The sequence below is a fragment of the Solea solea genome, chromosome 5 (genome assembly GCF_958295425.1).
Source record: "Solea solea chromosome 5, fSolSol10.1, whole genome shotgun sequence".
NCBI lineage: Eukaryota > Metazoa > Chordata > Actinopteri > Pleuronectiformes > Soleidae > Solea > Solea solea.
The window spans coordinates 17,132,305-17,143,711 of NC_081138.1; the positions used below are offsets into that span (position 1 = coordinate 17,132,305).

Consider the following 11,407-nt stretch of genomic DNA (forward strand, 5'->3'; position numbering starts at 1 on the left):
ATCCACACAGGGATGATTGTGTAGGAACATCATTTGAGGGATGGTGTTACGGTAATGCAAGCCTTTATAAATAATTATAGTGACACCATGGCTACCATGCTGTCATTATCATCATTAAAATCAGTTCTTAAAATAATCGTCACTATCACAGTATACAGGGAACTGTCAGCTTGCATTCCTCTCCACCTCTCCTCTCCTCTCCTCTCCCTCCCTCCCTCCCTCTCTGCTTTCCTCACCTCTCACAGAACCTGGCAACATCAAGCCAGCTTGCATTTTAATTTGGCTCAGAAGTTACTTATTTCATTATCGATCATCCGTAATGCTGAATCAATGTTCATCTTGTTACGTGGGCCATAGCCGTGTAATACAGTGATAGTGGGGCCCAGAGTTACTCATTCCCTTTACAAAGTGACTTTACCGTAAAATCAATGCCTTGTGTTACTGATACAGGACTAAGTGCAGCAGATGGAGCGATGGTTGAGTGGGCGGCGAGGAAACAAACAAACAAACAAACAAAATAAAAAATAAAAAACATTCACATTTGATGTCGAATTGTCGAATGCACTAACAAAGCATGGAAAATATCCAGAGTGTGTGCACGGGGTTATAATATTTTTCTTCAAGGTGGAATCTGATAACAATAATATGAATGATTTTTTTTAGATCCCTAGCCATTACTGTATGATATTATTATATTATACATGTTTTGCACAGGCGTGTATTTTCTTTTTATATAAGTGTGTGTGTGTTTTCTTTATCTGACACTGACTCACAACACAAAAAAACTGAAGCTTAAGAAATATATTTTATGTGTGCTCTATACAGTAAACAAATGACAGTGCTTCAGAAACCTTGAAGGAAGTTATATTGCATGTTGAAACAACATTATTAAGGCAAAATTGCCAAAGAATGTCTATTTAATTACATTTTAATGGGGAATATATTCATTAGAATATTATATAGACACACTATTAAGGGTCAGTAAGCACCTACTCTGCTCTTGGAGCATAGCAATAAACTGCAGATCTGAGTTTTCATGTCAGCATACCATATAAATACATTATTATAAGTGAACAGTGTCACATTATAAAATGTGTAAGTTTGGCCAAAGCTCTGCTCAATGCCTACATCTAAAATAGATCTCCCATTCAATCCACAGGCTAATCCCAAATAAGACAGACTGTTAAAAAATCCAGTAGTAGGCAACACCCCGAAGTTAACAAGTCAGTGTAAAACATTTGCGAAGTAATGCAATAATTCACACTTTGATCCACTGTCATAACCAAGTTTAATAAGTTGCAGTCCATTGACTATTAATTTGTTTCCAAATGGTGTGAGCAGGAGGAACAGTTCCAAAATGCTTTGCTTTGCCACTAATGCAAATCATAGTTGGGCTATCTGTTTAATATGCATGATTGGTTGGTATAATGTAATTAAAGTCCTACTGTTTAAATTACTCTAACAGTAAAAAAAAAAAAAAAAAGAACTTTAAATGTATTTTCAAAGAACACTTGCTTCTGCTACTAAGAACAATTAATTTTCAGAAACTAATTCATTTATTGGATTAAGCTTCAGTGTTCTTTAAACACTGTAAGATTTATTGGCCCTTTATTTCACCCTAATGGGACATGAGTTTGAGGGAGCGTATTTGGTGATCGAATGTGTTGCAAAGTTAGTATTTTTTCAGTAACCCACAGATTTCAGTGACCGAAAACACTTCTCACAACAACAGCTATAGACATTCCCAACAGCAGAGACCAGTTGCTCCTGCAATTAGATATGATAATAGGATAAAAACCATGAGTCACTTTAACAAATTACAGAGATTTATTTCCTGTGCATTATATTTGACAGAAATCAGATATATTGTGGATCAGAGCTGGCGTCAGCTGATCAGTATAGCTTTTCTTGATCACACTGAAAAAGCTGTAAGTCAGTCAGTCCACTGCACTGTGACATAGATCATATTTACAGCAGCAATTTCTGCTCATGAAACCCAAGTCGAAACAAAGAGCAAGCTTAAAAAACCTCTCAGGAAATGCTTAAGACCTCCAAAATGAGAGTTAGTTTGTCAAGCAAGTCACACACACACACACACACACACACACACTCCACCTTAACAATGTGTATTACTTGCTTCACATCCTCAGTCGTCACCTACAATAACTGTTGATCAGCAAAAGCTGCCTCCAAATCGATTTAATGCGTTGATAACAGATGTAATAGTGGATTTATCTTTCAAACTATAGGCGTTGTGGAAGAGATCCAAAATTTGGAAGAAGAAAAAAGACGTCCCTTTGAAGCCTTTGATCTGTTGTCTGTTCTGCAGAGCCTCGGTTCAACCCTGCGCGCTGTAAGAAGGAACCATACTGCTGAGCTGATAGGCCGTGTATATGTTTGCTTAAGAGAATGTGGAAATGGTGTCATGTGCATAATTACTGTCAAAGAGCTCTGTACAAAACAGCCCTCAAGTCACTCGTGTATGATTGCCCTTTTTTTTTTTTTTTTTTTTAAAGCAACTTTAATTGGCTCAAAATAATAATGTTACAACAAAATAATATTCATAATATAACTTTGTTTTTTATCTTGCTGTGTTTGTTTTTTTCTGTGTGTGTGTGTGTGTGTGTGCGGAAGTCAGTCAGGGGTTAGTTTACTGTTTACTTGAGGACGCTCCGTTTAGGAGGAGGAGGAGCGGCGTCCTAATGCTTTTATGGCCACGCCACTTTCCCGGGTCCGTGTGAAAATGTGAAGTTGGTGCGGCGTTTGGCTTTTGGGAGGCAGTCAATTTAGACACGCGGGTCCTCGGCGTTGGTGTGGGAGTGGGTGGCGCGCGGGTGGACGTCGTCCGAGCGGCGTGGTCCCGGCGATGAGACACGTGTCTATCAGGACTCTCAGTGCGGCTGCAGCAGCAGCAGCAGTTGCAGGGAGACACTTCACTGTCGACTCTCAGATCTGAACACACACACACACACACACACTCTCCTTTACATCCATTGTGCTGCTGTGCATTTAAATGCCAAATACCATCCACTTATCTTTAACCACCCTTCACTACACTTTGTGGGTCGATGTTATGAGTATGTGTTTGTGTGTGTGACTTAAGTGTGAGCGGACTATTGACTGCTATGTAGTGATTACCATTCCGGTCGGATGGCACCAGCAAGCCGCTGTAATTAATAACCCCATAATCCGGGTTGGGGAGGATGTCGACACACACAAACACACACACACACACACACAAACACATAAGGAGAGAGAGATGGGGGGAGAGAGAGAGAGAGAGAGAGAGAGAGAGAGATCCAGCACAAAGTTGCACAGAAACAAGGCGTACCCTGACGCGTATATAGCACCACATAAGAAATTACAGCTGCTATTATCCCTCCCAGACAATGATAACTATCTGCTTCAAAAAGCAGATTAAAGGTTAATACAAGTTGAGAAATTCTTGGAAACCGTGATCGCCTTATCAAAACCAAACTGAGATTGACGAGATTAACATCTCGCGTGTTATTAATACAGTGAGATTTATGGCGCATTGGAATAAAGTGCGTGGAATAATAACACTAACAATAATCATAATAATAACTCAGGCCATGTGGTTTTTTTTTGCAGACGATTAACAAAACAGATGCTGCTCCAAAGTCGCGTTGAAATGCGATTAAGGTTGTCCCCTTACACACTTTGTATATTGATTCGTAGAATTTCAATTCTGACTCCCTTGTTTTTGTCTTAAGCCGCATTATTTACATGACAGATCAGGTTGCATGGAAATTATCAAACGGATTTCTTGAGGTGTGTAGTCTGTCGCAGATGATCCTTTTGTTTTCACTGTGTGAAGAGCCTTTATTTAAAATCTATCTATATATTTTTTTTTTTTACACTTAAGCGTTTGTGTTTATTATTACTATTATTGTTTTTGTTGATAATAATAACATTGATGTGAAACTGTTTTTATTTATTTATTTACTTTTATTGCATCTTTTTTTTTAACTCTTGCCTCATGCTGTTTCCAGAATAAACATCCTCTCAGCTCAATCCACTAAAAAATGTTTATTACTTATCATCATCGCCACTTCACACTTAGTCTTCATTAGCAGCGTAATGCGCGCGATCATCAGCTCTGTCTTTGATGCTAAGTGGCTACATGCGACCCCCCTTTGATGTCTCAAATTAAAGAATGAAGTGACTCCGATTCGCCCGGCCATCAGGAGTCCACAACACTTCACAGCCGCTGGAAGAAAGCTCAGCCCACAGCCAGTGAGGTGACGAGAAATCCAAAAAGAAGAACAAAAAAATAGTTTATAACCTTGGATTTACAAAGTAGAACCAGCCTGTTTTAGCTGCACATATTCACTGTTTTATAAATATGTGTTTCTTGTGTGACTGATTCTTGCTATTGAGATAAACAAAAAAAAAATAAAAAAATAAAAATGTATGTCAGTTCTCTCCAATAAACAAGGACAATTGTCTCAAGTGGCTTTTAAACGTAACCTTGTTTTAATGTGTATTTAAACTAACATAAACGAGTCTCGCGCTATATTTAATCAAAGAAAACGTTGCCTCTGTGAATTAAAAGGAAACTGCAGATAAAAAAAAAGTTAGTCACTGAATCCATAACGCTTACTCTTGTACAGCTGGACAAAAATTTAATTAGCACAATTATAACAAAACAACTATATATGTATAGTTGGAGGACAAACGCAAACAAGTAAATGAAATAGATTCGCGAGCCATAAAATGAGACTTGAAACTCCATTCAAATGAGAGCTCGCGACGCACTTATCCGAGCGAGCGCGAGAGAGAGAGAGAGAGAGAGAGACGGAGAGAGAGAGAGAGAGAGAGGTGTGTGTAAAAGGGGAGAGATTTGAGAAATAGGAGGGGCTTCTAAACGACTAGAAATGTCAATCTGAGCAAGGGAGTCCCAATAATCTAAAGCAATCTGTAAGGACCTGACCTTAGTCCATCCAGATCAATAGGGAAGTGAGGGTGGAAAGAAGAAGAAGAGGAAGAAATAAGGGGCGCAACCGGATCGTTTACACTGGCTGTTCCCGAGGAAATATAGACTTCCCTTGCTTGCACCTTTTGTTGCTCACATGCTCACACTGTAAAAGTGGATATCGAGGCAATTCCCCTTGCTTTGTGAGATTGCAGCAGAGCTTTCCCCCCTTTTCCTGCCACCATGTCTTTCCCTCAGCTGGGATATCAGTACATCCGACCGATATACCCGCCGGAGCGCCAGGGGATCGCCAACAATGCCCGGGCCGGGACGGAGCTCAGTCCGTCCGGCGCACTCTCCAACGTCCTCTCCACTATGTATGGATCTCCTTTCGCCGCGGCAGCGCAGGGCTATGGAGCGTTTCTGCCCTACTCCAACGAAATATCCATTTTCAATCAGCTGGTGAGTCTCACTTCGCTCTGTGTTTATTTCTCTCTTCTTAAAACAGCAAAGACTTGTAATATTACACTGGAAATATTCAAAAAAAAAAAGAAGAATAAAGAAAGTAAAGTGCACCGGCCTCTCGGAGAACCTTCATTGTCGCTTTTTTGAAGTGCGAACTTTTAGTGCGCATGCAGTGGTGAACTTTGTCGTAGTATCCTTTTGTTTTTGTTGTTTTTCTAATTTAGTTAAAAGTGGTTAAAAAGTAACACATTAACACTGTAGTTTACCGTGACCGCGTAATTCCCTGAAAGTGAGGACGAAAAAGAAAGGAGTGTATGTGCAGTGTGTTGTTTACAGTGTCGGTGTACTACAAAAGCAAATCATTCATGTATAAAGTTTTTATTTTTACTTTAATTTAAGAAAGGGCTATTCTTTTTCATAAGTTGTGAATTTGCTGGAATGCAAATGCGAATTCAATGGTTTTGCGCATTAATCGGGTAATGATCTGTTTATTTGTGTTATATTAAATCCACATCATAGTGTGTAGGACATTATTATTCCATAAAGACTGAATCTGTGAGGTGTTTATATTGTGAGTCTAACGAATCCTCTGCTCTTTGATGCTTTGTGTTTTTGTAGGGAGCTCAGTATGAACTGAAAGACAGTCCCGGTGTCCAGCACCCAGGCTTCTCCCATCATCACCCTGCTTTCTACCCATACGGCCAGTACCATTTCGGTGACCCATCCAGACCCAAAAACGCCACCAGGGAGAGCACCAGCACCCTGAAGGCCTGGCTCAGCGAACACCGCAAGAACCCCTACCCAACCAAGGGCGAGAAGATCATGCTGGCCATCATCACCAAAATGACCCTCACCCAGGTGTCCACCTGGTTCGCCAACGCCAGGAGGAGACTAAAGAAGGAGAACAAGATGACCTGGGCCCCCCGGAACCGCACCGACGAAGAGGGGAATGTTTACAGCAGTGATCACGAAGGGGAGGAGGGGGACAAGAGGGAGGACGAGGAGGAGATCGACTTGGAGAACATCGACACGGAGAATATTGAGAACAAGGACGACTTGGACGACCAGGACGACCTGCATTCAGACATTAAACTCGACGGAAGGAGTGACTCTGAGATTTCTGACAGCTATGAGGATTTACAAGGGCCCGACCAGAGGTTTCTTAAGGCCGTGCAGGGCAAAGATGGCAAAGACGTGGAGAGAGGAGGAGAGCACTTCCACAACCATCACCACCACCACCACCACCATCAGCACCACTCTCCTTTGACCATCAAAGCGGCCCAGCCAAACGAAGAACAGCTCAAACTGAACCAGGTGTCCGGCGTGAGCTCGCCGCCCTCAGAAAACAACCCTGCCCCGGTCCAGAAGCCAAAGATCTGGTCTTTGGCAGAGACAGCCACGGCTCCTGACAATCCGCGCAAATCGCCACAAATGAACGGCAGCAACTCGGCAGGCCCGGCTGCCCAGACCATTATAACCCCGCACAGACTCATCTCTTCTTGTCCCGTTGGGAAAATCCAGAACTGGACGAACCGGGCCTTCTCAGCACATCAGCTGGCTTTACTGAACTCTAACCATTACCTGGGACTGGCAAACCAGGCTACAGCCACCGGCCTGGCCCTGTACAGCAGTAGCAGGCAAACGGAGGACAAGAGTCATAGTTCAGAGACTCCACTCACAGGTACATGTTCCCGACACTGAGACGCGCATGTATAAATAGGCCTCACTTCAAAAACAAAGACACTAGTTCCCCATTTCCCCCGTCATTCAATTCTATTATTTTAGACCCTTCTTATGCCTTCTTCACCTTCTTCTTCTTCGTCATTTTCTTCTTCTTCATTGCCTCTTTGTGGATTTTGTTTCTTTCTATAGGCCACATGGATGAACAGTGTTACAGTGCGTGCGTGTGTGTGTGTGTGTGTGGCTGCTTAAAAACACAGAGAGCGTTTAAGAAAACGTGGATTTGTGCGACAGCTGTTCTTGTCGTTTATTTTCATTTTTATTAATTTTATTTAGTGTACACACACACACACACACACACACACCCTCAGCCCATTAAACCAAATGGTTTTCAACAGTAAATTTCACTGAGCTCCGAGATTGGCTCTGATATAGTTCACTCAGTTTTAATTTTTAATTTCCATTGCCTCGTTTTCAGAGAATAGTGCCTTGGCTGCAGAAGAGAAGTTTAAAACAGCTTTCCATCCTCTTCAAAAAAATTAAATAAAATATGTGAGGCTATAAATTAATAACGTTGAGGATTTTTAAACGCTGGTGCCATATCACGTGTTTCATTAAAACGCCCGTATTATGATTAGCTTTTATTCTATTTCTTTTATCCCTCTGTTGTGCGCTTGTGTTATTTCGTCAAGGCCTATGTTACACTTGTTTGGTCATGCAAATGAGCTCATCGCGAATTCACTACCGGCAACTGTCACTTTTATGTCACACGTTGTGTTTTTTTAGCTCCACACGAGGCAATCATTGGTATTATTTCTTTACATCACTATTTGTTTTATTTTTTTTATTTTAAACTTTCGTTTCACCCCGTATATTCCAGGCCTCAGAACCAACTAGAACAACTCTCGCCTCTCTCTTTCTCTGTCTCTCTCCTTTCCACAAACCCCTCACCCGTCCTCTTTTTTATTTTTTTTTTTTATTTGAATATGGAATGTAAAATAAGAATAATGCATCTCTGTATACTTACATTGTAAGCATGTCCCGTGTAAAACTGCTAATGTAATAATGTATGAACCTGTAGTCTGTGAGTTCTTTTTTTTTTCTTTTTTTTTGTAAGTTCTGTGAGGATTTGATGTTCAAATGTTTTTTTTGTATATAAAGTTAAGAATGTGTACATAATTGTGAACTAAATTGTACAAGAAAGACTATATTTTGGCTAATAAATGAACTGCTGCAACTTTAAGGAAAATTGTTTGTTTTTGAGCGGGGGCATATTTTGACAGCTGCTTTTGATGGTGGCTGTTATTGTGCAGTGCAGCTTGGATTGCACTGCCTTGGTTTGGGAGTGTGTGTGTGTGTGTGTGCGCGCGCGCGTGTGTGTGTGTGTGTCTTTGCGTGGACAGCCTGAGGCACAGACTTCATCCTCCGTGGCAGATAAGTAAATATTCGAGAGGGATTCATCACACTTTTATGGTGGATGGGACTTAAGGCTAATTAGCCAGTACTGGGGCACATACATTTGGATATTCATGTTGTGGGATTATCCCTATAGAGGTGCAGCGGCCGCATTAAAATGAATAATTCTTTCATTAATTCTCGTCTTAAATTGTATGCTCTATAATGATAGTTTAGGTAATGAATTACTGTTAACGCCACCGCTTTGGTTCGGGACTCGTTCTGCTGATCCTACAGATGGATTTTTGCCTCTACAATGCAAATACCCAGATCCCATCACGATCAATTTGTAATGCATTTGCTCCTCACATGCATCATACATTTTACTTAGATACCGTTGCTCTTTGGTATAACTATAATATATCGCCGCTGCATAACTAATAATAACATCATTTATTTTGTTCCCCCCCTGTGATGTGATCATTTGCATGTGTGTGTGTGTGTGTGTGTGAAGCCTTTGCATATAGGAAGTTTATGTAAACTTAGTGTTGGAGCTCCCTCTACAGTCACTTGCAGTCGGCCATGTTCTGATGCACACACACACACACACACACACTTTGTTCTCATGTGCTTTTTTTTCTCTCTCCATTTTTCGTCCCACTACTATTCATTCCTCTACTCTTCATGTGGAATTCGATAGTAACATTTATTCTTATCAGTTTGTCACTATATAATACATTTTAACGCGTGTCCAAGCGTTTGTGCCGTGATTTTATGAAGTGCAAAGTACAATGCATCTTTCATAAAAAAAACCTTATTAAAATACTTTTTTACTTTTACTTACTTTATTTTTTTTAAATTCTAACTCCTATTTTTTTAATCACATTTTCGAAAAATACTTGTTTTTTTAAAAATTCCACTCGATATCACAAACAATAAATCATGGACATAGCACGCAAATGTGTAAAATTCCAAAAACTCGCCGGAAATAACTCGCCAGTGAAGAATTTAAAATGAGTTCTTCTGAACTTTCCCTAAAAGCTTCACACGTCTCACCATCTTTCTTGTTTTTTTGGTGTGTTTTTTTTTTTTTTTTAAAATTCAGGTCCGATTAAATAAAAGATAAAAGAACGAAAGTGGGAGAAAAAACAGAGGAAAAATATGTGGGGAGAAAAAAAACGCTGTCAATAACATTATTCAAATTTCACCAAGATTTCAAAAATATCTCCAGCCTTTAAAGAAACACTCGCATGAGACATGAAAGTCTTATTCATGCAAATCCTTGTTTTCCAACCATCTTAGTAAAAATCTGTCAAATTGTATTTTACTGTTTAAAACATTCTAACAAAAATATATATATATATTTTTTATGGTGGGGGACTGACGCGGATTTAGTTTAAACGAAAAAGCTTTTTTTGTTGTAGATATTTTAATATTTTTATTATCATTCATTAAAATCTTATTTTATTTTATTTTTTTAATCGTTTAAATTATTTAGATTTATGGCTGCGCTTGTATTTAAAATAAATAAAAACCTAAAAAAAAACTAGCACAATCCTCGATTAAGATGGCCAGCGAGGACAATGGCTTTTAATGTCTGCGATTCGAGACAGCAAAGGCAGATGAAAAGCGTTGATTCGATGGAGCCGTATCCTCTCCAGGTTTAGGATGCTTTAAACAAACCCCAAATCAGCCGAGGCAAGGACTGCGCAGCCTTTAGGAGCTGCTCTCACCATGTTGCTTTGCTGTCTAATCAATTATCTTCCTTGAAAGCCCCATAACCAGCGAGATGCATATTCATAAGTGGCAGCAGCTCGCTGATTGATGGAACAGCTCCCCCCCCCCCCCCCCCCCCCCCCCCTCCTTTTTTTTATTTCTTCATTCTTGTATATTGATGTCTACTTTCATAAAGAAGTAGCTTCACGTGGCTGGCACTGGTCATTTGAAATGACACTAAAAACACAATAAAATTAGGTGTTACAATGAAAAAAAAATGTAAATAAAAATCACCTGTAAATATTAGTAAAAAATATATATATATTGTGTAATTATTGTTCCAAAGTTTTGCAGTAAAATAAATCCAACTATAGATTAAAATGTGGCTCTGGAGAGCAGCATGTGAAACTCTAAGGATGCTCATTGGTTTACTGTTCACAGGATGTCCTCAGGGGCCCAGAACAAGCCCCCTCTTGATCAGTCACATTCGATTGAAATGCTACTGAAGGGCCAGTGATCATGTCTGGAGCTCAGGGCCTCTCATCTGATCACTCCATGAAATTAGGGATTAAAATACCTCGGCAGAAACAAAGTAATCATGCCCGCTTATGTTGGCATACGTGTCCAACCTTCTCCCTGTTACAAATGGAATGCATTAGCTAACATTTAGCACCGAGCTACACAGGGACCATTTCCAGTGGGGCATGGCGTGTCACTCCTTTCCCTCGCACGTTAAGTGGATGTTCTCCCGGCTAATGAGCAATAATCAACATTGACTCCTCTTATTATTCCTCAGGTCCATGCTGTGTTAAATGCTCAGTATCTGCAGGGCACACTGTAGCACTGCAGTGTGCCCAACATGCCTAAAGAAACACGGAGGCACTGTTTGTAAAACAAAACAAACAAAATAGGTGAAATATATCATGTTTTCTATAATACACTTAAAATGTTCCACACTATGAGGCAAACATTCTCACAACTTGACAATTATTTACTAATCGGAGGACAGTTCTGTGGTGTTTTGAATCCAGGAAACACTCGTGGGATACAGTGCAAATTGTACTACATCTCGCGTGTAATAACAATGCTTTTGTTGCCCTGAGAAATGTTGACTTCTGCTCCTTTTTGCCCTGAAAACTCTGAGGCCAGACGATGTACAGTCCAGCTGTATGGGTACAGAAAACGTAATACACTGTCAGAGAGAGCCAGTTAGAG

The 11,407-nt window shown here is 40.2% G+C and overlaps 1 protein-coding gene across 1 annotated transcript; it reads left to right on the forward strand.

Annotated features, from left to right (window-relative positions):
* The first annotated feature begins 4,919 nt into the window (after positions 1-4,919).
* On the forward strand, positions 4,920-8,161 carry irx3a (iroquois homeobox 3a). The gene is made up of 2 exons (XM_058629275.1): positions 4,920-5,398; positions 6,020-8,161. Exons 1-2 carry the CDS (start codon positions 5,180-5,182, stop codon positions 7,100-7,102), a joined length of 1,302 nt encoding a protein of 433 aa, XP_058485258.1. The 5' UTR covers positions 4,920-5,179; the 3' UTR covers positions 7,103-8,161.
* The last annotated feature ends 3,246 nt before the right edge of the window (positions 8,162-11,407 follow it).

What these genes read in the sequence shown, in the direction of transcription:
- irx3a (XM_058629275.1), top strand. Translation starts at nt 5,180, where the DNA reads ATGTCTTTCCCTCAGCTGGGATATCAGTACATCCGACCGATATACCCG. An exon ending in TATCCATTTTCAATCAGCTG is followed by an intron (nt 5,399 to 6,019) that starts GTGAGTCTCACT and finishes GTGTTTTTGTAG; the next exon opens with GGAGCTCAGTATGAACTGAA.